Raw genomic sequence first — 27,136 nt, forward strand, 5'->3', positions numbered from 1 at the left:
TAAACAACTTTATTGACATTCAACACAGAATGCTGATTGCCTTGGCATCCATCTCTAGTCAGTGGATATCCAGAAGGTAGTTTATATTTTGGTTGGTACTTAGTCGTGGGTGCTGTGGTGTGGATGTTCTCCTTGAGGTAATGCCATTTCCAGGATGGGTGGTCCTTCAGTGAACTGTGGTTATTAGCAGAGAGGTGTGAAATGTGTTCTCAGTGAAATGGTTTACTTTACATCACGAGAAAGGTGTACTTGATGAAGACACAGCTTGCTGCCTGTCAGATCATGGCTCCCTTTCTATGAATCAAAAACAGGTTTCTGGGTTTGGCCCCTTGTATGCAACCTGGAGAATATATCGTGATGGATGGGAATCATATCAACTGAAACAAAAGTAAATGTGCAGCATGTTGCAATGTATACAACTGGTTTGGTAGTGTATCTGCCAACAAACTTCACAACAGAATTATTAAAACTCGACCTTTGGAGAAATGAAAAATCAAAGAATTAGTTGAGCCTCAGGATGTCTTGCAAGACTGAAAATTAACTAATGTTTCTTGGGGAAAAATGTCCTCTGGCAAGCTATTAAATGTAAATTTTGAGGAGGTTATAGGTATCTATGCTTGTTTTAAAACAACAACAACAAAAATCTTCTTACCTGTTTCTTCTTGATAGCTAAGTTATGCAGGGGAATATAAGTGTTGGCTTGAAAAACAACCTCACACCCTAAAAAAGCCTCAGCTCTTCCTCCTCCCCCAGTAATCCCTTTCTCATTCTTTGAACACCAAACTGAGACCCCACTTGTGGCCCACTTTTGGAATCTGCTGCCATCTACAACCACTTTTGAGTGCAGTTGCAAAGATTTGTGACTGAGCTAATTGCCCAACAGTATCTGAATGTACAGCCTGAGAGGTAGTTATTGCGTGTACACCATGTACTGTAGTTTACCTGTAAACAGTCATTGGAAAGCAAAATGGTCCTCCGTGGTACAAATGCGTGTGTTCTGAGGAGTATTCTCTGTTCCCAGTATTCCTGTGTCTCAGGAGTAGGATGCTTTTCTCTCATGTTTCAGCTTCTTGGTGGGTTTTATAAGGTGATCCGTTACATATAAACATGATCTATCCCTATTGCCAATAATGCTTATACAATTGTAGTCTGAGTACTAATCCTGAAATATAGTTTAGGCTCCTTTTGTATTCATGATAGATTTTACGAATCTTTCCCGTTGGTGATGTCAGCAGAATCTCTCTATTGAATTATGGATTAGATATTTAATCAAGGTCTGTGCATTATTATGCAAGTCACTTCTTTCAGTTTTCTCCTGAAAAATGAACTATATAAAAAAAAATTATTTGCAATGGAATTGAGTGAATACCTGATAAATAAAATTCAGTTGTGCATGTTGTACCTCTGTCTAACAACCTGCAAATACAAAACATGAGGTGTATGTCCAGCAGGCCTTTCTGCTGGAAGCCAAAGAGATTTTCTACATCAGTTAGAAAGGAATACAAAGTTCAGAATCATCTCCACTAACTCTGATGCACTTTTTCATAGTTGTTCCTGCAGATGTGAGTTTTAAAACATCTGTCCTGATGTTTCTTTTCTCAGCATCTTGAGTGGTAGTTGAGATGTGGCTGCAAGACCAGTTTGGGACCACCAGACTCACTGGTTTAGCAATTACATCTGTTTTTATTCCAAATTGTGTTTTTGTCCAGCTGTCTTAAAAAAGCATTTCTGTGAGTTGCTAGGATACATTTCTAAAAGCAGAAACTGTTTACACAGCCTCAATATGAAAAATCTTTGTGTTTCACTTATTTCTTGCCAAGGCTTCATTACAAGGCACTGCTGAAGTTTACCAAGCTGTCAAAATTGCCATACAATCCTGTTTCTTTGTTTGTTGTAATCAGAGAAATACATAGCTGATTAAATGAATCTTGTTTTGTCTACTATTATTAACTCCTTCGCTGAGCTTGCCAGTGGCATTATTCAGATGGATGTTCAGGCAGCTCCATCCTGACGGAGCCCGATCCTGCAGGCGCTGCTGAACGAGGCGGTGCTAACCAAAGCCAAGCCAAAACATCTCCCTTCCGTATGCGCACACATGCCTCTGCGCTCTCTGCTTGACAAACACCTAATCTTTGAGATGGTGAAAAGATGAAATCAGATCATTTGAAGTAAAGTCAAGCCCACACATTTTCCTAAGGAAAGTATTGAAGTTTTAAGTGAAGGACTGGAAGTTTGTGTAGGAGAAGGGTGGGGTGGAAAAGCAGTACAGACCAGCCAAAAGCAGTGGCAGAGTTTGCATGATGCGTTCTGTGTAATTTTTAAATTGCTGCTTGCCAAAATACGATCCCAATGATCGAGTCTTCCTCATCTTACAACATCTGCTGTAACTTGCCTTGTCTTAAACTCTGAGGTTTTCTAACATGTGAAGTGATTTTTACATAACAGTAGTCTTTTTACTATAAAATCTATAGAGTAGAAATAATTTTTTCAGCACCTAAATTATATTTTGATCTGCCACTTCAGGCTCACTCATGATGTTTTTGATAACAAATACCGTGTATTTTGGGGATGTCATGGTGGCTGAAGAAAGATTTGGCATTTAAATCTTAAAAGATTTTTTTTAAATGGTAGTTCTGAGATTAGTCTTGTTAGCCACCGTTGTGATTCTTTCAATCCAGCCCAACAGGCAGTTAAATAACTGCCATGGACATAATCAACCATCAGATTATATTGAATGCCTGCAGACTCCACCAGAAAGGTCTAAGGGAAAACTATTACACATGAAACAAAACATAGCATTTAAATCAGAGCATGAGAAGCAGCCAGACAAAGGGAACACAGATCGCAGTTTAATTACCCCTGTAGAAGAACATTTACAAAATTAATATTAGGGCATTGGTAATTGAAAGCATTTAAAAGTCTTAATGCCCTCCTTTGCTTTTCTTTGATTAAAAAGGTCATTGACAGGACGTAGCTGTGCACATATGTGGTACCTTGACCAAATACAAGAGTAGTGGCTGTAACATGCTCAGGTCTTTGCATAGCTCCTGCAGGTGCCAAGGACAGGACTCTCAAGGGTGGTACGCAGCTGCTTGAAATGGATGCCAGAAACACGCGTTTGTAGTTAAAAGCTTATAAAAGTAGCTCCGTGGTTGATGACTTAGAGTTTCATCCTCCAATGATTTTCTCAGGTGCAACCATTCTATCTTGGCTGTATCAAGGCAACCTGAAGATTTGTTAATACACGAAGATGACAGAACATCAAAGGGTTTTAAGTCTTGTGTATCTTTCTGTGTTGTTCAGGGACAACTTCTTAATTGATGAAAGGTAAAGCCATCCCTTCCCCTCTTTCCTGGAAGCAAAGAATCCTATAGTTTATAGACATGTATAAGCTCTTCCATGGGACCTAGGAGGAGAGCAAGCTTGTGGCCTTCGTGCCTTTTGCATCTTGCTGTGGGCATTGCTCTGAGGAGTGTCTCTGTGTTTTGACTTATCAGTATGGTGCTAGAATGGCATAAAAGAAAACATAGTGAAGTGAAGAATTAGGCTCATCATTTTTTGCCTTAGGTATGATAGGACTATACATTTTTCAGTTGCATCTCCTGGCAGTGTATTAGAAGATGGAGTATAGGCTTAGGCAGTACTTACTTGGGGAGGAAAGTTAAAAGATTTTACTTTGCCCAGGTCTGAAGTTTTTAGGACTTTTAATAGGCATACAGTTGGTAAAAAGTGGAATCCATCACTTGGGTGCTGAAAAAGGCATGTACTGGTAAAAGCAAGGAGAAATTCAGAGGTAATCTAAATGTTTCAGCGGGGTATGATAAAATGAAGACAATGGTGATCTTGAAGACCTTTTGTTTGCCTGCAGTAGCACTGAAAACCTCCGAGCTGCTATTTGTTCTTGTCTTTATATGATCAGCTAGTCACAGATGGCCTTGGTTGGGTAATGAAGTCTTCCATCTCCCTGTTACTGTGCAAGTGTTACCTGCAGCTTGGAGTCATTCCTAATCTCTCACTGGAAGGGGTTAGATCTTGTTGAGCATGTGGGTGATGTAAAACGTTGTATACCCCCCTTTACTCCTGATAATCTGTTAATTTTGATGGAAAGATTTTTGTGAGTTGAACTGGGGAGGCCTGGTTTCTTGGGTCTTGATGTGGATCTGAGCTCTAAGGAAAGACAAGCTCACAGCGTGGCCTTTCCTCAGCAAATACATCAATAAGGTCTCTCTCCTCTATTCAGCTGCCTGTTTTCCACTGACCGGTAAAGTGAAAAATTTGTAATATAGATGAGACTTGACTGAAATTGTCCCAAAGGTTCAGGTGTTAATGCAAGGAAGAATGGGCATGAGAAGGGGTGGTGGTGCATTCCATTGTTTTGGACATTCCCACATACATACACCCATGGAGTCTGTGGCTGTGTTACTCTTTGTTTCCTTGGGAAAGCAGACTAAAAATAATGGCAGGGAGGAAATGAAACAAGTTCTGTTACTACATAGTACTTTGTAAGGGAAAAACATTATCCACGTTTCTGGATTACCGGAGTGTTTGAAGCTGTGATAACCTAGTTGTTAGCAACCATAATTTAGTTTATTTTTTTTTTAAAACATAAATATGACTTATTTGAAATACGTTGAATTAGGGAGCTCATGAATAAATATTTTGACATAATCAGAATTATATGGCTAGAAATTGACCTACTTTGCATGACAGATGCTTGAGAATCCCCCAGCTAATAGCATACTAACCTGGCATAGCAATGCCATATCTTATAATACACTAAGCTGCATACAGATATTAAATTATTAGATTGTTGGGTTTTTTTCACAGAGATTAGACACAGTCAATTTTGTTTGTAAATGAATAAGTTACAGCCAAGTTATTGAGAAGGCATTGAGGTGCAGTCCAAAGAGGTCTTGTGCATTGTTTGATCAATGTTTTCAGTGTGGTCTCGTAAAATACTGTTAGAGATAGAAATAGCCAGAAAATCTTTATGGTACAAGCAACCCAGTAACTATAGAGTGTTAGACCAAGTAGGCAGGTCTTACGCTCTTCAAAAGATAAACACAACTGCAAGAGCAATAATAATATTTTATAAATCAGGTAATATTTTAATGATAGAAATAAAATCTCCCCCCCTCTTCCCCGAGGCTCTTCTTTTCGGCTGTGTTGATTTCAGCAGACTGATTTTATCTGCGTGTTCTTGAAGTTAATACGGCAATGTTTTTGTACAGGTTAAGTTAATAGAGAACTCTGACCTTAGAATAGAAGTCTTCTCCTCCTTTTAAGTTTATATGCAATTTTTTGGGGGAAATCATCTTTATTATTTTAAGAAACACAGGTAATGAAACAATTCAGGTGCACATGGCACTGAGTATAGTTTCAGGCTTCATAAATTTTTGGTTTTAAGTTATAGCACAAGAAATAGTAGTGCTTTTATTTGTGAAGTACCATTGCTTTCTGTTTTTAATGGGAGAAAGGTAACTTTATCTTGGCTCAGTTTCAGTGAAGAAAACCCTCTTCTCTTTTACTTCATTCATGCAGTGAAAAATACTATCATATTCCATTTCATTACCCCCTTATTAGCTTTCCTGTTGTTTTCTCTGTTTTTAAAGAACTTCTGGAGACGAAGTCAACTTCGTTCACACTTTTTTCCCAAGGTCTTCAGAGGAATATGGTTTTGTTCTCTCGTAATATAGTCCTGTTACCACAAAGATATCAAAACCACATATATAATCTTGGCAAATAATACGTTCTTTCAAGCCTTATGCAGGGACAGACCAAGAGACCGTTCCTATCCTCTATCTTGGTTTATTCCAGCTGCTTAAAACTTCCTAGAACTCTGTTAAACTCTCCTTTTAACACCCATGCTTCTTCCAAAAAGGATATGATTTGGTCGTACATCCTCGGGGACTGTAAGCAGAGACACCTTCAGATACTGCTCAGCTAGGGATGGAGCTCCTCCTTTCAGGCAACGAAGGCATTGTTTTTAAATATCATGTTTGGACGACACTGATTTGCAATTTGGGTTCTTTGGAAACTTCACCAAAGGGCAAGAGCTGGATGATTATTTGCCTGGGTTAGTTACAGTCACCCTTTTTGAGAGCTTCTTACTGGCTTCCACTGGAGAGTGGAAGGAGGGTTGTTGGTGACTTCTTTGTGGTTGCGCTGTACGTTCCTGCCATTCTTTGGGTGAACAGCTCTGAAATACTGAACTGGTCTACAGGTAGCTCAGTAAATTTGTTAGAATTTGCAAAACTTCTGGTAGCGCTAAGCACTCAGCTTTGGTCTTCTGTCCTGTTTCCCCTGATGTGCAACAGGCTCTTCAGATTCAAACTTTCTAGGTAGGCTTGGGAGGCAGTTGGGTCCTTGTGTACTTACAACTCAACCCATTCACCCAGTGTCTTGAAAAACTGCTGCAACTTTTCCCAGTTGAGTACTTTCCTTTCCTCTTACTCGAAGTAGAGTTATCTGGTGGGTTTTGTCAGTTTGTTTTTTTGTCGTATCTTTCTACTTTTCTAACAATATTCTGTTTCATTCCTAGTTAGTCCTGAGTACCAGCCCAAAAGCTTTGCCTCCTTGATGTCTGATCAGTGTGGTTTCAGAAACAGAAGTTATCCTGATGTGCTGATCCTCTGTGGTACTACACACATAAAGAGATGCACAAACCCCAATTTCTTACCTCTGGAATTCGTTATGGCATGGGTGTTTCACTTCTTATTAACGCTTTGCCCAAGGGTGATTGCCGGCAGTAGTCTTTTCATTTCTGCCTCCTGCTGCCACTTTGACAATAGGAACAGCAGCAGGAGGTAAAAATGAAAGGACCAGATTGAAAGAAGCACTTTGCCACTGCTGTAATTTTGAAATTGATGGTGTTTTTTAGCCCAAAGTCTCAGGAAAAAAGCTGCTTTCCTCTTTGCCTCCTATTGTTTTTCCAACAGGGAGAGACATTCTCTGATGTTGCAGAGGCAGTGGGAGGCCAAAATGAAAATAATTTTCTTCCTGAAACATTGGATAACAAAATGTGAACAGTTTCAGCAGGGAAATAGTGTTTTGGGTTTTTCTGTTCACTGCCATGTGGTGAATACTGGTATTTCAATTTCCTGTGGAAAATAAATAGCAGCTGCTTTTCTTATTGAATTAATGGGATCGTAGGGTAATTTCTACAAATCTATTTACTGTGCGTTTTTAATGTGTCATTTTCATTCTTTTCCTTTTTCTGTGTGAGAATAGGCTTTGTAAGGTGGATACCTAGTTCCCCTCTGAGGCCACTTGATGCTTCTAATGCTGTGGCCTCGGAGCCAGCTTTTTAAGCCAGGAACTTACTAGTCTGCACATTCCAGAACTGCATTTTATACTAATATCATCAGAACAACTGGTAAATCCAGACATAACTGGCAGTGCCACTAATTCCATAGGAATAAAGGTGAAAGATGGTTCTGCAGCTGCACTGTCGCATGGGTGATGTAGTTCCATTGTGGCAGGGCACGTGATGCCGCTTTTTTGCTGGAGGCTTTGCTCAGTGGCATCAGGGCTGAAAGTGTTACTGGGGTTGAGTGGGAGGTGGGGTGGAGTGAGCTTCAGAGGAGGCCAAGTGGGAAAGCTTCTGTGCTTCGAGACTGACGTCCACCTTCGCTTCCCCAGAAGACCAAGTCCTGTGGTTTAGGTGAGACTTCATTTGCAGCAGTGAACCAAACCACTCGAGGGACAGAAGCACAGCCACAGACTGCATTTTGCAGATGTTTACAGCCTGTTGTGACCTACTGCCTCATTTTGTAACTGTTTTAAGGAGTACTGGCATGAGTCTGCAGCAAAATAAAGTTTTGCATTGACAAAGAGGATGGCTCAAGGAGATAAGTTGCCCTGGCACACAGCCATGATTTCATCCAGTGCAGTGCACAGTCCCATTTCTGTTGGTGCACGCAGCACTGGTGCAGTAGGAGAACACCGTGTTGACAAGAGAGGGAAAGTGTAAATCAATGAATGGCTATGTCCTTCTGCTTTAAGTGTTATGGGCTATTGTTCTTTTCTTTGGGGACTTTAGTGTCTATAATTATCTTGAATGGAAAGATTTTTTCTTATGTTGAACATGTGAGAAGTTTGGGAATGTTAATCAGCAGAGCATAACCTTTTCTTAACTTGCTCTTTTTATAGTCCCAGAGAATTAACATTTATCTTAGGGCAGCACAAGAATTTGGCATTTGTATGAAGTGAACTGATTCTCCACCCTTTCTCTTTCTTTATACATAACAAAAACTAAACTCTTTGATAGACTCATCAACAGAATATATTTGTAGGCTTTGAAGTGTAAATTGTGAATTTGTGTGTCTCAACATGACTTTGGGGCGCCGCCTTTAAGTGCGTGCGTATCTGTGTGCTGGATTAGTTAAAGTCTAATTAAAATTGTTCCTGAAAACTACGTACTTAAAGCCAGATACAGGTAGACACATAAAAGCAGCTTGATTTCCCCTGCCCCCCCCCCCCCCCCCCCCCTAAGTTCTGAGCACTTTTAGTTCTTGTAGGATTAAAGAGAGTCAGGGGAATTCAGCAACTCTGCACATCTTGTTGCGTGTTCACATACCAAAATAGTTACTGAGATGCTCATCTTTAAATGATCGGTGTAGGCTAGTGTTGCATCTAGTTTAAGATGCTTCTCAGTGCTGCAGTGGAACTTGGAAGGAGAGGCAATTGTGATTTGCTTTCCCCCCAGCAAGTTCAGATTTTGTTGGGAAACGTCACATTCTGGGGTAATTTAGCAGCACTATATGTTCTGGCCTGTCCTTGCTGCTATGCAAGTCCTGTATGAAGATTCTTGGCAGCAGATGGTACCTACTGGCTGCCCCCATGAGGGCTATTTTGCTTGGGTGTATTAGTACAGCTGTAACAGGTCCCTGGGTTTTCTGAGTGTCTGGGCTTTTACCGTACCCTGTCCAAATGCAGTGCACATATTAATGCCACTTAAGGATCATTGTAAAATCAATTACCTTTTCTTAGTCGATTTTTGTCTCAGAAGCAACCAATTTCGTACTGACATCCAGGCAGGCGGGTAAGGAATGAACTGGTTGATGACCTCTTTTCCCAAGGGCTTTATTTGCTTGACTTCTTGATGTCTGCTTGATTTAAACATTTATCCCAGCTTTGAAACATGAGATGACCAAAGTTTGCTAAACTATCTTCTGTCTTTTAAGGAGGAGAATGCACAGATACTTGTCTTCTCCCTTCCCCTAAACATCATTTTTATTCTGAATACCTAAAAGCAAAAAATAAACTGCCAAGATTTCCTTGTCTCACTTTTGGTCGTCCCCCGGGGCTTGCTGAACAAGGCTACCCCAAAATGAAGTTTTATTGCAGTGTCTAATTTCAATTTGAATCAGTGTAGAATTTGGGGTTTTAGCTGCTTCTGCATCCAGCCTGTAAAAGGCATCTTACAAAATGGCTTTCCAAGATTTATGAAGACTTGCATGGTAGAAAGGCTGAAAGGAAGTTTAATTACATTCAGCTTTTGGTCATTTCTGTGTCTGAGGATGTGCCCATATACTGTCATCTCAAAGACCATCTAAGAAAATAAAATTGATCAGTGAGCCTTCTGGCTAAAACTAAAATGAGTGCTTTGTCATCTGCCCGAGGAGCGATGTGCTTAATCACTGCCATCTCCTGTGTGCTTGCGCTAGACTCTCCATCACTGAGATTTGTCCAAAATTTTAATCAAACATCATTTTATACTGAGCCCTTCTCTGTAAATGATTGAAATCTTCTCTCGACATACTCACACATACTTCCTTGTACTATAAAGAAATAATTTAGTCTAGTCCACACAACTGTTTTGCTTTGGAAACAGTAAAATGTACATCTTGTTTTGTATCGGCTTGTGTAGGGCACCAAGTGTTAAGACAAAAAACTTGGCAAGTGCAGTTGCTGTCACCTTGTGAATGACATTTCTGCTCATAAAGCTCTGATCAAAGACAGCAAATAATATGGGAACATCTTATTTACTTCCATAGGAAACTTGGTTCTGAAAGTAGGGAAGTAGGGATGTGTAGGTGTCTTTGAGTACAGTAATTCACTGGCTAATAATGCCAGAAGCCATAAAATCTCTCAGTTGGAGGTTACTGTGAATAGCAGTGCTGAACAATTGGGAAGTACTGCTGAGATGATGGTCTGAATGATGATTGAGTTTTTGTGGAGAGCCCTTATCTGTGTTTAAAATTGTAGGTAATGTTTTTAAATTTAGCCGTAATAGAAGTCCGTTGAGCCTTCAGAGTGATTTCTGTGTCCCCTCTTTAAACTGTTTATCGTTTTCTGTGGAAATATTCTCGGTCTCTGCATTCAAGACAAATGTTTGTGTTTTTGCTAAAATGGGGCATTTTACCTTTTTCTGAGGAGAAGGACCAAAAGGTCTGAAGCACCATCAGGACAGGAGGGAGATTCTCCCTCTAGTTCCTCCTGCTAGGAGGCTCACATGCTTCCCGATGGCGCTCTTGGGCAAGGGCAGCTCATAGGAAGAGGTAGGGATCTTGGCAGGAGGAGGTTTAAAAGATAGTTTGCTGAGGTTTTGTGTTCTCGTACCTTGGCAATAGCATTTGTCAATACAGTAGACCCCAACAGGGTTCCCTTGTTGACCCTAGAGCAAGCTGTCTGTGCTGGGTAAGCTGGAAAAAAGCACTCCAGAACACATCTTGCAGACTTCTTGGGAGTTTCCCCATCAGTTGGTGACAGGAGAAGTTTGCATTCAAGTTGTACTCATGTGCTGTAACCAAGGTTTTGTATAGGATCCTATACAGAAAAGAGGTACTTATTCCCTGTAAAATGTTAACATGCTTTTTAAGGTTTTAATCCATTCCCGTAAACAGATTCTATTTGCTACATCAGTAGTATTTTCAGTTGCTAGGAACTAGCCTTTATCAATGAAATAAAGTGTGAAATCCAAAGTACATCTTCATTTAAAAGACAGCAGTGATTGATGATGCGAGCAGATCTTGCTGTGAATGTGCTCTGGTCACTTGAGATGAATTACAGATATTGCAATTAAACCTTTAAGTAACTCTTGTTAAAAGAAGTTAAAAACGGCTAATTGCAAGAAAGTCACTTGAGAAATACTGTTAGAGGAAGAGAATGCTAGTGATGACACCAGAAGTTAAATTGTGTGCACATGTACTACTAGATATGATGTGTTTTCTTTTCTAAAATGTTATCTTAAAAAAGGAAAAATATTTTTTCTGTCAGATCTCTGGATGCAGCACAGTGAGTTTGTGCAATCATGCTCCCAAAGACAGTGACAAATGCGCAACCTGTCAACTCAAAGTTTTCAACCTCTAGCAGAAAAGTTCAATTATTAGATTAACAGATAGCAGGAGGATCTGAGAATTTGTGGGATTTTTTTAGTTTTAAAATCCCAAATGAGCCTGCTGCACTGAACTTTTTGAATGCCTGTGAAGAAAGATCTGTGTTGCCAGGGTGCTGTGGTTTTGGTATCGAGATCCATCCCTTTGTGTGATGGATAGTTTTGAGCCCTCTGTATTGGACTTGTGGATCTGTGTAGCCACTGAGCAAAATCTGCCACCAAAGAGAGCAATCTGAGCTTTTCGTGAGTCCTTCATGAGCTGCTGTTTAGCTGCTGCTGTATTGAAAGGTACATGTAATTATGTATGAGTATTTTCTCTCTTACACCTGCTTATGTCCTTTTTTTTTTCTCCTAGGGAAATCTGTAGTTGATTAAAATTACTGTGAATTTTCTTTAGATAATTGATTCCAAATGAAGCTGTGTACCATGTGTGTATGTATATGTGCAAATACATAAAATTATGGATGCATATGTATGTGAACATAGGGGTGTATATATGCACAGTTAATAGGAAATACCTTTCGCTTAGCAATTAATTTAGTAGTCTTCAGTGTGTGTGGCGTCTTAGAGGTCGTTCTGCACTGCAGTGTTTTGTATTTTCCACTGTGTTGGTGCTATAAAAATGCTAATTGTGCCCATGAAGATGTAGGGTGTTTTTAAGTGCCTGTGTGATTGTTTTTCAGCCCTGCGAGATACAAGGAGGTGTTATTTCAGGTTTTATAATTTGAATATGTGATGGATAGAACTTTGACAGTTTATTAGTTAGAGAAGGAAAAAAAAAAAAGGAAAAAAAGACAGTGGCGTGTCGTTCTTCAGCGAATTGATTGCCAGGAGCATGTTATTGACTTTGGTGATAATATCATTATATATTTTACAGTCATAAAATCAAGAAATTCAGATTATGCCCTAAGGGCTTCACACATTTAAATAAAGGATATAGCCATTTCCAGGGCTATTGGTTTAGATTAGCATGTGCTATGAAGAATGTTTAGTGCGTTATAAGAACGTACAGAAAAAGCAACAGTGTGCTTATTGCAGGGATGCTTTTGTTTATTTTCTTTCTCTATTTATGAAATACACTCACTTACAGATCCCCTGGGAGAACGAACAACGTTTGCTCTAAATGTTAGCATGTTAATACAGTGTTAGCTTGGTGCTCTGTTGGGCTAAGAGCTGAAATCAAGTATAATCCTTGAATTATACTGAGTGAGGATAGGTCTCCTTGAAACACCCACCAAAATACACAGTGCCTGGGAAGCAAACCTTGAATGAGCTGCCGTATGCAGCATGGAGAGCGTTATGTGGAGCCGGACAAGCTAATGCAAACACAGCTCTCCTCGATGTCAAGGTCGGGGTTGAATGGCAGCTGCTGCTACTGGGTCCAGCCTGGGGAGCAACCGCCTCTGGCACTGTGAGCATCTTCCTGCATCTTCCACACAGCTCATGTTCCTCCCGGACTGTTAAGCAGACATGTCTTGGGACTGAATGTAGGTACTTGGGTTGAGTAATTCGGGGTTTGAGTTCAGGTCTGTCTCTAGCTTGCTTGAGGGAACTATAGTTTGTTTAAGGTCTACTGCCTTGAAAAAAAAAGATTGTGTTAAAAACCTTGTTTATTACTTCTACAGTAGCTTTAGTGAGATGGATAAAGTACCTTAATGCTGATCATGATAAGCCTCTCTCTACTTTAGATGCAAGCTGAGAAGCACATTGCATCACCCAGCCCTGGGGATTTATTGTTCTCTTAAAAGACTCTGGAAGTCCAAGTGCAATGTCAGAACTCAGCAGCAAAGGTCATGTTTGCCGGCTCGCGCAGGAGCAGTGGGTCCAGCTGGAACACGTATGGCTTAAAGGTGAATGGTGACATCTACAGTAGTAGATAAAACAATTACACTTACATTTACATTTTAAGAGCCTCTGAGGATTATAAATCTATATGCTGCAAACAAAACATCTCTTTGCCTGTGTCAACAGCGCCACATGTTCTAATTAAAAGTGATCACCTTTCTAAACTGAATTCGTGTTACGTTGTTAGTGGGTTTTAACATCTTCATTTTTTCTCAGTTTGGGGCATGAGAATCTAATTGAGTTTAGTTTTGTTGATAACCTTGTTCCATTTTGGACTGTGAAGTGCTTGTGTCAACTTGCAAACAAATGCCTGTGATATTTCTTTGCTTATGAAAAGGAATTTATGAAAGCAATTTAGAGCACACCATTGGAAAATATCCATCGGTCTTGGAGTTAAAAAAGTTTTAATACAAAACTTTAGAATCATTTTAGAATGACATAGTGGGGCTAGTCATCTAAAGAAGAATGCTGGGCAGATTCCTGCCTGTGCAAGGTATGGTGGACAACTGGGATGGGTACCTGCTGCTCACCCAGCGTAGCTTTGACAGCTGTGGTGTTCTGTAGTCAAGAAATTCTAAAATGAGATCTGAGGAGATGTGTTGTGGAAAGAAGTGGTTGTCATTAAATATGGGCTTCTAATTTTGCTGTAGGTTATGGTCTAGTAATGATTTGAGACCTCAAGCTTCAGGTTTCCATAAAATCCTCTTAGATGGTTTGTGAATGTCCCCCTTCCTACCTTTGAGATGTTATTTGCAGCTTGAGGAAGGCAAGCTGAGAGTGAAAGCCCCAAGATGTGGCTTCTCGTTACTGGAATAAAACTGAGCTCTGGCAGTAAGTGCAGCCCAGCATCCAGGATAATCCTCCTTCCCACAGGCTGGGACCGAGCAAGTGCAGTGGCAGGGGTGGCTGGAGAGCCAAGTGCCACAGCGGGTCTCCGCTGACAAAGGCAGGAGCTGTGAAGAAGAAAAGATGACTCCGCTTGTTACACGGAAGGAAAGAGGCAGCTCTTCCCTGGGTGGGTTTCTGGCACGGGCTCAGCTCTCTGGTTTAGTGGTTTAATGTTATTGCTCACCCACCTCCAAAGCTTAAGAAGAATTACAGCCTCGTAATTCAGGCATCTCTTTATTTATGCAGTTTCAAACACAGAAAGAACCTTGTTCAAGAACTGTCATTAAAAAATACTTTTTTGTTTTAATGATGAGATGTTTATGAGAGTCTGGACTATCTGCCTTATAAGTGTCCAATGTGCAAATGAAGTACCACCCCGCATAAATCTCACATCTCGGGAGTGCTGCAAAATCGACCGTACTGATGGTGTTTGTCATGCAGTAATTTTCCAGGCAGGGTGGAAGTTTTTCAGGGCTGGTTACAGCACCAAAATTTGGAAATACAGCGTCAGCATAGGTTGGGGGAGATCTGGGTATATTCTGAGAAACTATGACTGTTGCAGATGGCTGATTTATAATATAGGGCAGTGTGTGTGTGCGTTCTCTGTGCTTTTTCATGGGACATATGCTCTAGGGTTTTACGGATGAATTTGTAGTCTCTAGTAATTTGCCATTTCCACCACAGTTTAAAATATCTACATCGTTTTCAGGTTGATGATTTTTCTCAGTCATTTATCCCAAAAGCACTTTATTCTGCTTAATCTGGGTCATAATTGACATGGGACTTGTGCGTAAGCAAACACAGTTATAAGTGTTTGAATGGGCTATTAATGTCAGGGATTTAGTTACGTGCAGCAAAATAGATCAGAGGTTGGAAGAAGTATAAATGTTCAAATAACTGATGAATGCAAGGTCACTATCATGACCTGGACCCAGGAAACACTCTTGAACACTTACACGCTCATGCTATTAGCTAACAGCTGCCTTTGGCTGTAATGAAGATGTAAGGTTGAAAATTGTTGGCAAGAAAGCTGTTGGAGTTGGATTTTATTTACTGCAAATCAACAGGATATCTTTGCAAGTGTAAAAGACATATGGAAAAGTCCACTGTTATTGTTGTACTTTGTTGTGTCTCCAGATGTTCTCCCTCCTGCCCCACTCTGGCGGCTGAAAAGGGAAAATGGCTTTTCATTGTTTTTAGCTGATGGTGCCAGCATCTGCCTTGACATTTCCATGGGGAATGATATTAGCAGTGTTCTGAGTTTCTGATTTATCATTTGGGTCTCATTAGATTATTTGTTTTTAATAAAATATACTGTAAAAGCATGAGGTTTCAACCCTGTTTAATTCTTCTGAAGCAGCAGGAGTGAAAACAAATCAAGGGAAACAGTCGGGTGGCCACTAAACTATCACAGCAACGCTTGCCAGCTGCCTTATTTTTAGGGGGCTATAAATGAGGCATTAAAACATTGCTCTAAGTTAATATTTTTCATTGGAGGGGATTGTATTTGTGTGCTCAAACACACTCAAAGATCTCCATATGCTTAAAATGGCTCTATTTTTTAGCATGCATTTAGTCCATCATTAGTTCATGGCATGGACTGTGCAGTTCTCTGGGGGAAGGAGAACCAAATGAGTATCTTCATTTGGAAGTACTCTTCGTTGGTCATACGTGCTTCTAGATTTTTTCACAATGGTATTGTAAAAATCTTGGTTCCATAGTTCTGAATCTAGTTTATTCATCCAAACTTGGTGGGTGTATAACAGTAACAAAGTTGACCCCAGTGTTGACTGCTGAAAAAGGCGCTTTTAATAGAAATGCTAAACAGTATAGCTTTTCCCCCCAAAGCTTCTGTACTTCTGCTTATCAAAAAACAGCTGCGCAGAAGCCGATTTTATTTTCAGTGCTTAAATCTGACCTTTCAAATAGAAATGAGCTTTGGAGAAAAAATTGGGCAAAAATTCTCAAATATAGGTGTCAAGACTAGATCCTTACCGTTTATAGCAGACTAGCTTTTTGTTCATTTTTTACAATACCTAGAAGGATGGGGCAAAATCTGTGACTAGAGCTCCTAGGTGATAATAGTATAAATTTGAGCAGTGTCAGTCCACATTTAAGCAAGTTTTCTGGTGGAATCTTCTGGGTCTGAGAAACTTCAAATTCTTTAAGATCTCACATTTTTGCTTGCTTCTTTGTGCCTTGGATGTTGTTTGTTTGGTTGCTTGTTTGGTTGCAATTATTTACAGTTCACTGCTGGGGTTTTTTTGACATCCTAGCAAGAAATTCCACAGACAGCTGCAAAATATATCTTTAATCAATTTTAGGAAGACTGATTCCCTAACTAATGTATTTCTGCTAAGACACAGTATAAGCTTTTCTGCAGATACTCAGGAGGAAAAGTCTTCCCCACAAAGGTGTCCCTGTCATGGATTGCTGTAATGTCATTATCGTGTGGTTCAGGCTAGGTTGAGCATTGTAATTTGTGTACATTGGTGCTGTGGTCTAAGCCCAGGCGGCTACTAAGTACCACACAGCCTCACTCCCCCAGCAGGATGGGGTGGGAAGAGAATTGGAAGAGTAAAAGTGAGAAAACCTGTGGGTTGAGATAAGAACGGATTAATAATAATAATAGTAGTCAAAATAATAGTAATAATGTTGTAAATATATTGCAACAGCAACAATAATGATAATGATAATATCATGATGATGATGATAATAATAATAATAATTAAAAAAAAATTTGTCATGAAAAGGAAAATAACAAAAAAGTAGGAGGGAAATAAAACCCAAGACAGACAAGTGATGCAAACGAAAAACAATTGCTCACCACCAGCTGATGCCCAGCCAGTGTCTGAGCAGCAGCCCCCAGCCAACTTTCCCCCCAGCTTCATATGCTGAGCATGACTTATGGTATGGAGCATCCCTTGGGTCAGCAGGGGTCAGCTGTCCTGGCTGTGTCCCCTCCCAGCCCCTTGTGCCCCCAGCCGCCTCGCTGCTGGGCTGGGGTGAGAGGCAGAAAAGGCCTTGGCTCTGTGTGAGCACTGCTCAGCAGTAAGGGAAACATCTCTATATATTAACAACACTTCCCAGCACAAATCCAAACCGTAGCCCATGCTGGCTACTGTGAGGAAAATTAACTCTAGCCCAGCCAAACCTGCACAATTGGCCTTATCAGTACCGTGCTATCTTATCTTACACCCCACTGCTTTTTTATTAAGAAACATCTTGTGCCTTTTTTTAAGTCAGGGTGAACCCATGAAAGCTGACTGTGCTAGTTGTGTTGTTTCTGTATATGTCTATAAGCAGAAAGAATAGAGCAAGGAGACAGTATTTCTTGTGGGGCTTTTAGAGCAGCGGTGTTCTACAGGCAAATAATAGAACTTGGTTTTCCATCATTGAAATGTTAATAGTGTAAATATTGCTGATACGGTTAGATAAGTCGGTATACAAGGAAGCAGTAGCCTGTTAGAGTTTTGTCTGCAAAATTAATACTTCTCAAGTGTATTGGAATTAAAACAACCCATACAGATGAGAAGTTTTCAGATCCATGAGGTCTGATGCAGGCTTATCTCTTATTTCTGTAAACCTAATTTGTGTGCAAATTTTGTACAGAAGATTTCATGTGGCAACAATTCCACTTTGAATTCATTTGAGGCAGTAAGGCCAACAGGTTTTATTGAAATGTTCGCATGTTTAGGTGTTGAGGTAGGAGTTAGATCTAATTTGCCACTTAATGGTGACTATTTATTCATTTATTTTCCTTTGCACTCGTGTAAATTTCCTTGTTTCCCTTATGTCTTTTCAGGTCAGGATCGCAGTGAAGCCACTTTAATAAAGAGGTTTAAAGGTGATGGTGTCCGATACAAAGCAAAACTGATTGGGATAGATGAGGTTTCTGCCGCACGAGGAGACAAGTTATGCCAAGACTCCATGATGAAGCTCAAGGTGCAGTGAAATTTTTAATGTTTACTATTATGGAGTCAAGGGGAGCAAATTTCAGCTTGAACTTTTACTCATTCTCCTTTCATGACACTGAGTCTCACTCTGGTTAATTATGTATTGAAATGAGTCAATTTTACATGAACTCCTGGCTGGTATTGCTTATCCTAGTTTAATTTTAATACATTATCTCTGAGTTCAGTAGTTATACATGATTGACACCACTGCAATTTGTCCACAAATTATAAACAACGCATCTGCAAATTGAGTAATTTTAGTATGCAAAGGGGGCGTTAAACCACTGTGAAGCAAAATGGTGTATCAGAATATTTTATATGACAGTGCTAATTAACTGCAGCCCTGCCTTTGACCGTTACCTCCTGTCAGGACAGGTGAGAGGGGATGAGTGACCGTGTGGGACGTAGCCAGGTGTAGGGGGGACTGGGGTCCTTGTTGGGAGGAGTATGTCTTGCACCTCTCATGGCAGGATTGATGGGTTACAAAATCAGGAGGCAGTGCACTGGGAGGACAGAACATAAGATAAAGAGGCATCCCCAGAGTATTGGGGAAGAAATGGAACAGTGCTAAAGGCAGTTTTTGAGGAGACTGTGAACTTAGAGAGCAGACAGAGCCTGAAGGTCCTAGTGGTGTAGGAGGGTGGCTTTCTGGAGCCTGACAGACATCTCCCTCTGGCTGAGTCTTTTCCTACAACCCTCAAGATTCATAAGAGCTCTCTATAGGAAGCATTCTTTACCTCACCCTGGGACATGTGGAAGGCTGGAGTCATTGAGAAGGAAGGACAGGGCGTGTTTTCCTTGAGTGCAGTGTTGGCTGTTGGCTTCCTGTCTGCATTGTAGAGTTACAAGCTAGCTCTAGGACTAAACCCTCTGCAGTTTTTTCCCATGTTTTCTCATTCTAATCCTCTCCCTAGCATTCTGCCAAGAGAGCTGATGGATTTTCCATTACTGATTTTTTCAGGAGAAATCACTAAATGGTATCTTTTACACTACCAGCCAGCAGGGTTCCAGTCCCAAGGAACTGGGATGAATAAGTTATTCATGAAGAAACAGCAGAGGGTCACATGCATCTTATGGTTCAAGAATCTAAAAGCAAGATCTGGTAGATAATTTACAAATCAGCTACAAACATTTTATGACAAGCAAAAACTAATCTACTGGAAAAGGTGCACCATTGATATGTCACATCTGCCACAATATTCCTATCTGTTTTAATTGTATACCAGATATTTCTCATAATTTCATAGTTCCTATGCACAAGCGGTTTTGCCTCTCTCCTCCATGGGATACCATTTCCACATCTCCCAGATAACCTGTTTGCATAGTGGAGAGATTGATTTAAACATCGATGGGAGATGACTAAATCTATTGATGGAAGGGAGCATTACAAAATCATGTCTGTATGTAAGGCAGCATAGCATGAAGTTATGGGGTCTGGAAACCTAGTGTCCTACAACTTCAGTTTTAAGGCCCACCATAAGTTTTTGAGTGACTTTTTGACAAATGACTCAGGTTTTTCTCTTTAATTTCCATGTCTCTGTAATGGGAACAATTACCTCATGGAGGTCTTAAAACTTAAATTAGTGGTTCATAAAACATGTTGAAATTGCAGAGCACCAGATAATGGCTAAATATTTTCATTTATTTTCTAATGCAATTGATTACATTTGATCTTGCTACAGTATTATTGGTCAGGGCAGGCTCCCAAGAAGGTGGAAACAGAAGTTACTATTCTAGTTACGCTGTGGGAGAATAATACATATAATACATGAGATGCATATCAGCAAGCTCACTTACGAATTAAAAGCCTGAGATCATGAATAAAGCTAACCCTCAATACCAGTTTTTTACAGCAGAGGTGTAGTTTGATTTTGATAAAACTATTTTTCTTCTATAAAAAGTTTATATTTGCTTATCCCAGGTAAATCTGCCCTTGATGTAAGCTAAAGTTGTTGGCATTTTTTCCTCCACTGCTTGTTGGGTTTTTTCTTTTTTTTAAAAAAAAGTGTAAACCAAAACAGTTCACAGCTGGGAAAAGTGTGCTAGAAACAACTTTCAGCTTCCATGAAAACAAATTTCATGGAGGATTAGCTAGTGCAGGGGTTGGAAGTGGGAGCACATTTGAAATACTCTCTGGGTAGCATAAAGATATGTGGTACCTTGAAAAAAGGGAGGAAGCCAGAAGTAAGAGGGGGACTGTTCCTGGAAAGGCCTAAAGTTTTCCTAGAAGAGTGGTGAATTGTCCACAAGCAAATCTTTGTGCTCTGCTGTGACACCTGGAAGAGCAATGAAACCAGCCAAGCTGTTCTTTGTTTCAACAGGGAATTGTTGCTGCGGCTCGTTCAAAAGGAGAACATAAACAAAAAATCTTCTTAACAGTCTCCTTTGGGGGAATCAAAATCTTTGATGAAAAGACAGGGGTAAGTAAAATAATCATGTGATAGAACAAAATAGAACGTTTTTTCTGGATGTTTCTTTCAAAGTGTTTCCTAGGCAGGCAGTAATATCTCACCAGTGTAAGCACACATGAAACATCTGAGAAGCTTGGTAAATGGTTGTCATATATCAGAGCAAGCCATGAGATGACTGAGGTGTAAAGTGTAGCATAGGGACATGTTTATCGTAAAGCCTACTCCTGGGTACTTGTGTGGAACCACTTACTTGAGTACACAGATGCCCCTTACGTGCATAAACACTCACAGGTCTGAGCCCAGAAAGTGGCAAGAGGGGATCTGTTTTTCTTCTGCCAGATAAAAATTTGCTTCTCAGAAATATCAACCCATTGTCTGCAGAAGACTTTAGCCGTCCATGGTACAGACTGGTATCTGTGCCCATGGAGGTTTTCTCATCCAGCCTCAGCCCAACTGCCCCCATGCTCTGGATGCTGCTTAAGGCTCCTCGGCAGTATAGGTCAAGTGGCTTTTGAGAGTCTAATGACAAGGGATTAGGATTAGAGGCTAGGATTGCCTTGGATTGGGCTCCTTGTGTCACGGGAAGCCGAGGGCAAGAAAACAAGCTGGAACAGGGAGCTGTGGACAGCTCCAGCTGAGTGAAGCTTGTTTTCCCCAACGATGTCTGAGGTAGAGAGAGGAAAAAAAGGGCAGCGGGAGCTGGGGAGCTCCTGGGAGCAGCGCACACTTAGCTGGGATTGCCCTGAAGATGCCCCAGGGGAACAGTAAGAATTTCCATCAGGTCTGTTATTCCATATGCATGCAGTTGTGGTTACCACCATAATGTGATATAACCATGTTAACAGCAGTGATGTCTCCTGTGAAGTATGAAGTAACCAAAAGAATCAGAGCTTTTGTATTTCAGTGGTGGAAAAATTACATATTTTATGGAATTGGAGGTAAAAGGTACTGGAAAGTTTGATGTTGCTGTTTGAGGCTGCTAAGTGGCAACTTGTCCAGTAGCATTTGGTCGAGGAAGTTGCAGGAGACTTCCATGCCTCACGCAGTTTCTGCCACAGTGATATCATGTTTGATTTTTTAAATTGCTCTGAAAGAAAAAGCCTAAGCAAAACATTATTCTACTTAGACACAAAGCGACAACACACAAACTGTTTTAATCCTGATTAAGAATATTTTTACAGCAGTTTAAGCTCTGCCTTGAATTTTAAAAAGCTCTTGATTTAATCTTTTGAAAGATTAACTATTTAACATGATACCAGAAATAAAACCCTACTGATGATAGATGAAATTATCTTTGCCGGTTAATTTATATTATTAGAAAATCAATGTCATTGAGCTCACTGATACATAATACAAGTAGTTAGTAATGAAAAGCTCATTTGGAATGTGTTGTGTACAGCATGTATAAAGTATTCATACAAAAGCAGTGTTTAAGAGAACATTTCTGAGGTTAGAGACTGTGTTTGGAAGATAGGAAATGTCAGGATTAGGGCTGCCAGTGCAGTCGTGGTTGGGTCCTCTAATAAACAGACATTAGAGTAGTACCTAACAATGTGACGGCACACATTTGGCCAGAGAATACCAGCTTCATTCAGTGTACAGAACAGAGTGTAATGCACTGAACAATATGGTGATATTTTGTTTTCTTTTCCTTCCGTGTGCAGCCTGCTGCCTAGGCACGCGCTCTGCAAATTGCAGAGGTCACAGTTACTTTCCTAAGACTAAAGTCTTTCCTTGGAAAAATAAAAAAGAAGAAAGACTAGTCCTTTTACACTTCTTTCTGAATGTTTCACAAGTATTGGGTTTCTTTTCATAAAATAAAAAGGGAAAGGGGCATGCATTTTAGAAGCAAAAGTGTGGTTTAGCCAACTTGCCTTCCCTGCAGTGTCCTGCATGCTCACCTGTCTGCCACTAGTGAGGTGGGGACATGAGAGCAAGTGTCCTTTGTTTCATAACTTTGACACCCTGTACTCTAAATCTGACAACTATATCATCCTTAAACTAACCCTGCCACTCACTGACAGAGGTTTAGATTGAAACCTTTAAATCCACCTTCCAGACATCTGCCCCTGAGCTGCCGGAGTGATGGACAGGAGTATTGAGTTGTCTGTCTTGAGACAGGATTGCGACAGAGGGCTGTGGAGAGCTTTCAACATCACTTTTTATGTGTTGTTTTGAAAGCAGGAGAATTGTTCTTTCCATGCCAAGGTTTTGAAGCAGCGTTGCATGAACTCCCCTGCCAGTTCTTCACAGCCTTTTTCCCCAGCTTGGGTCTCTCTGTGTCCCAGAGTTTCACGTCCTTGTCCCACTCTCCTCATAATCTCTCTCATCCAGCCTATTTCTGCTTTGCCAGCCTATGGTTGTCATCTCATTCCCGTTCCTGCTGGTAGCCACATACAACCTCAACATCTGAAATACAGTGGGCGACGTTCAGAGCAGGTCGTGGATAGACCCTGACAGTGTCCCTGGGCTCTCCGAGCCTGCAGGAGCACTACCGAGGCAAGGTGCTTTCCACAGCACAAGAGACAAAGATTTGGGGGTGATAGACCATGTCTCATCCATATGGCTTTGGCTCATTCTGGTGTTACACTAAGAGGTATCAGTTACCGCAGTAGTAAATAATACCTTTTCTGTAGTCTCACGTCAATGTCTGTGCTAAAGTCACCCCCAAAGAAAGCTGCGTTACTGCTGTAACATGGAACCTTCTATAAGGCGAAGTAAGGACAATGCAGCTAGGTGATGCAGGACACTGACAATTGCATTCTTGATTTAGAAGCAACAAGGAACGTCCCACAAACTGGCAAAACTGGGGATGTACAGTTGCTCAGCCTGGCTGCTTTGATGGGAAGAAGCAAAAGGCATTAGAAAAAGGTTATGTTTTTCTCACGCAGATCTTCTGATACCATTTTAAACTTCATAAGTTTATAAGGTTTGGAGACTGATGTTCACATTCGTGAAAAAGATAAGCCCTTAATAGGGAGCAGCCTGTAGGATCTTGCATTTGCTTTCTCCTCCTTTAACAGCCCTCCCTGTTCCCCACAGTGCTTTCTGCCTTAGTTGTGTTTCTATGATTTTGGAATTCCCAAAAGGATATTTTGGGCCACAGTACTCATTTATTGCTTATTTGGAAAGATTATTTACCTCTCTGGGGTGTTTCTTCTTAATTTTTATCATTGGCTACTGCTATCATGTCTGCCACAATGGCAGTCTGATGTGATAGAAGAGAGAAAAAATATTCTGAAAAAAATGTAGGCTTCTGTATGTTTAGTATCTTGTAGGCTAGTATTGGATTTTAATCTATCACAATAAAAAATCGATTTGTAGCTCAAAACTAGCAATTTTTTTAAAATTGGCAGTCATAGCTGACTTCATACAGATGATTTAGGGGAATTGCTCCATAATTCATTACAGATGAAAGGCTGTAGTTGGGTTTCTACTGAAAATGATAAGCAAGTTTTTTCCCCCCGTACTTTATAGCTCTCTTTAATATGTTCCAGACCTAATATTCATCAAAAAATATTGATTTTAATAATGTTATTATTCCAGCCATCAGGAATTCTGTCCTTTGAGTAAATTTATCCATGAAGGAGATTAGGTTCAAGGTGGAATATCATTTGGGAAGAATTTATCTTACCAAGAAAATACAAGAAGGTTTTGCTTTGAGTTTGCACTCATTGCACTATTGTAGGTGCAGTACAATTTAGTTCATCTGTAGCAGTGCAATAGAAATAATAACAATCCTCTCTTATGTTTCATCATTCTATTCCACGAATTAATCTAGATAAGTCCCTTCATACCACTTTTCAAAGACTTGTCAACGTATTTAGAACGTGATGGAAGAGCCCTGCTTAGCAGAGTTCACCCTGCAAGCCTGTAGTTTGCATATACTGTTATATAGACTCACGCCTCTGCTGGAGCAGCCTGCTCACATAGGCACAACGCAAATTGTTCTGCTGTTCAAGTCCCAACATTAGCTGTATGCTCCAAAATGATATTTAATTTGACTAACAGGATGTTCTGTTGTGTGCCAAAAAATGTCATTACACATGGGTTTTTTGACCCTATTTTCTTCTTACAAGTGTACCTTTTTTGTCTGCTGTCACATGTTGGCCATCCATCCCACTTGCATTCTCCAGAATGTTTGCCAATTATATACCTCACCTGGAGGAAATACATTATTTTCTTTTAACATAAAAAAATCTACCACAACTTTTACTAAACTCAGGCTTTTTCTACCCAGTGCCATTTCAGAGATTCCATGGCTGCAGATCATATGAAAATAAATTTTCACCACTCATTCTGTCATAGTTACTTTAGTTAGATCTCAAGCCGAAATGTATTCTTCATTAGTAGGAATCATGAGAGTCCTTTTATATTTTCAAAAGCATGATCTGTAGAAGGCAAAAATGCCAAGAGCAGCATTATGCTCTTTTTTCCTTTTCAGGGTGGAAGTTAGTGGTTAGTGTGTTCCTTAGAAAGCAACAAAAAAACGATAACTTTGCATATGGAAAGATTTGCAAAATTTTTAAAGGACCATCATTGTTCTTTAGATATTTATGAGTTTTATTTTGTTAATCACACACATCAGGCTGTCTCCCTGTGATAGCTTAGCAATGCTTCATTAGACATGCATGACTAATACGGTCTCTGTAAAGAGGCTGTAATTGTCTCATTTTTTATTTATGTAATAATAAATCTTTTTTTACTGTTGGTTACTTTCCAAAAATGTATTTAAAAATAATAACTAAATTCTATAAAATACTTGGGAAAACATTTTCTTCTACATTTCATGTAGTGAGGTGTACTTTTAAACTCTTGTTCTTTCTAATTGCAAAATCCTGTTGATTTTAATGGAAAACCCAGACACTGCGAAAGGGAAATAAGATGAAAGCAAAAAATTACTGTTTGGCTTTAAGTAAAGAATTATCTCTGTTAAAGTAAAATTTTGTATCAGCTTGTAGATATGCAAATTGCCAGAATATACTGCAATATATAGCTCTCTATGAGTTATCGTTATGGATTCATTATTTATGTAGATTCCACCGTCGTCCAAAAAGCATGGTAGACCTCTATGAGTATCTTGTTTATTTGTGAGAAATTCCCTGAAGACATGGATTGTAACCTCGTTTATGGATATGACAGCCATTTCACTGATTTTTCTTACTTTGTCCTATGCAGAACCCTAAAAGTGAGTTTCATTTGCATTGTCTGTTACATGCTCTGGAGGGTTTGGCTGGTCTTTCAGACACGCTGACCCCTACCTTTATCACGATACAGGGCTCGGGCACGGCCTGTGCCATGGTAAAGTTTCTAGATATACTGTAAGTGTCTGATTGGGGTACAGTATTGCAGAGAAGTATTGCAGTGTGTTACTTGTGTTTTATGAATTTAATCTGTAGCCATTTTCTTCAGGCTGTCAGTATGAAATCCAGGAAGGAAAACTGTATGTATAAATATATATATTTCATGTTCACTCTCTATTCTCATTCTCGTTACCTGTCGCTTCCTCTAACCTTTATTATCTTTGTGGAGGATTATATGACTCTCATGCAGAACAGGGCTTACCTATCTGAGAAGGTGAGACTCGGTGAGTAACACCACCCCGTTCTGTGGAAAGGGGATCAGACCTTACCTGTAGCATTTTGTACAAAAAAAATGAGTTTGCCTTTTCGTGCTGGCTGTAGAACTAGTGACTGTGCTCCTGCTTTAACTCTTAACGATGTCCAAGTAAGTAATACATGTAGTGGGTGGCTACAGCCCTGCTGACCTCAGATGTCTCTTCCAGAGAGATAATGTTATGGCTCTGATATGATCCAGCTTCTGGTTTAGATGCCTACTTCTTGCCCATCTTCCCGACCTTTTAAGCTCTCTTGACCTTATAATGCACAGATTTTTCAAAGTTGTTGCTAAGGCTTCTGTAAAGCATTTTCCAGCTTGTTCTGAGGCTTTATCAGGTTTGCACTGATAACCCCTGGATTTGCTGCTTTTCTCCATTTGATGTGAATGATAGTGTTAATTATGCTGATAGATTGCTAACAGGACAGCTGAACTTGGCTGAAAGAAAATTTTAGCGTGATTAAAATTCTCACTGTTGGCAGAAGATACCTCATTTAAAATGTACCAAAGGTGGTACTTGACTTTACTGGAAATCTGTTGGTTCTGGCATCTCTGACCAGAAATCGAGGTACGATTATGGATCTGTAGTTATTCCTTGAAGCACATGTGCTGGAGCAGATGAAATGTCAAACTGTCAAGTCTCTATCACTGAGCATCTCTGAATATTTAAAAATAGAAATAAAAGAAGGAATTAATTTTATCTGCTCTCTACTTGCTCTGCAGTAAGCAGGAGAGATGGTGTGATCAGTTCACTGAATTTCTGTGTTTGCCAGAGCGTGGTATCGGCCAGGAGGTTGCTGATGGTCCCTGCTTGGGGCTTCTTCCAGCTCCAGGCCAGAAGCTCCCACAGGTGGGGTTTTCCCCCTTCATTTCTTTGAAACTGATCTTCCCAAAGTCCCTGGGGCCCTCTTCATGGTTGATCTCAGGTGTAGTACTTGGTTAGCATCATTAACTTACCGGCTGATTTTGACTAAAGTCTTTCCACCTGGCCTCCATGACTCTTGCCCCTGGGTTTTACACCTGTATTTCTGATTTCTCTCTCTCCTGTAGTTTCCGTCTGGGATTTCCTGGGTGCTCTCTGT

At 40.2% G+C, this 27,136-nt stretch overlaps 1 protein-coding gene across 13 annotated transcripts in view; it reads left to right on the forward strand.

Moving 5' to 3' along the window:
* Positions 1-27,136, forward strand: part of DAB1 (DAB adaptor protein 1) — a 566,655-nt gene that overhangs the window by 476,218 nt on the left and 63,301 nt on the right. For 8 of the 13 annotated variants that reach the window (XM_080406386.1, XM_080406380.1, XM_080406381.1 and 5 more), the window contains 2 exons: positions 17,877-18,016; positions 20,349-20,447. In XM_080406386.1, the coding sequence (XP_080262512.1) occupies positions 17,877-18,016; positions 20,349-20,447 (239 nt within the window). Of the gene's footprint in view, positions 1-661; positions 18,017-20,348; positions 20,448-27,136 lie in introns of those variants that run through there. The other 5 variants (XM_080406377.1, XM_080406382.1, XM_080406383.1 and 2 more) reach the window with 1 other exon arrangement.

The sequence above is a fragment of the Falco punctatus genome (assembly GCF_963210335.1).
Source record: "Falco punctatus genome assembly, chromosome: 11".
Classification (NCBI taxonomy): Eukaryota; Metazoa; Chordata; class Aves; order Falconiformes; family Falconidae; genus Falco; species Falco punctatus.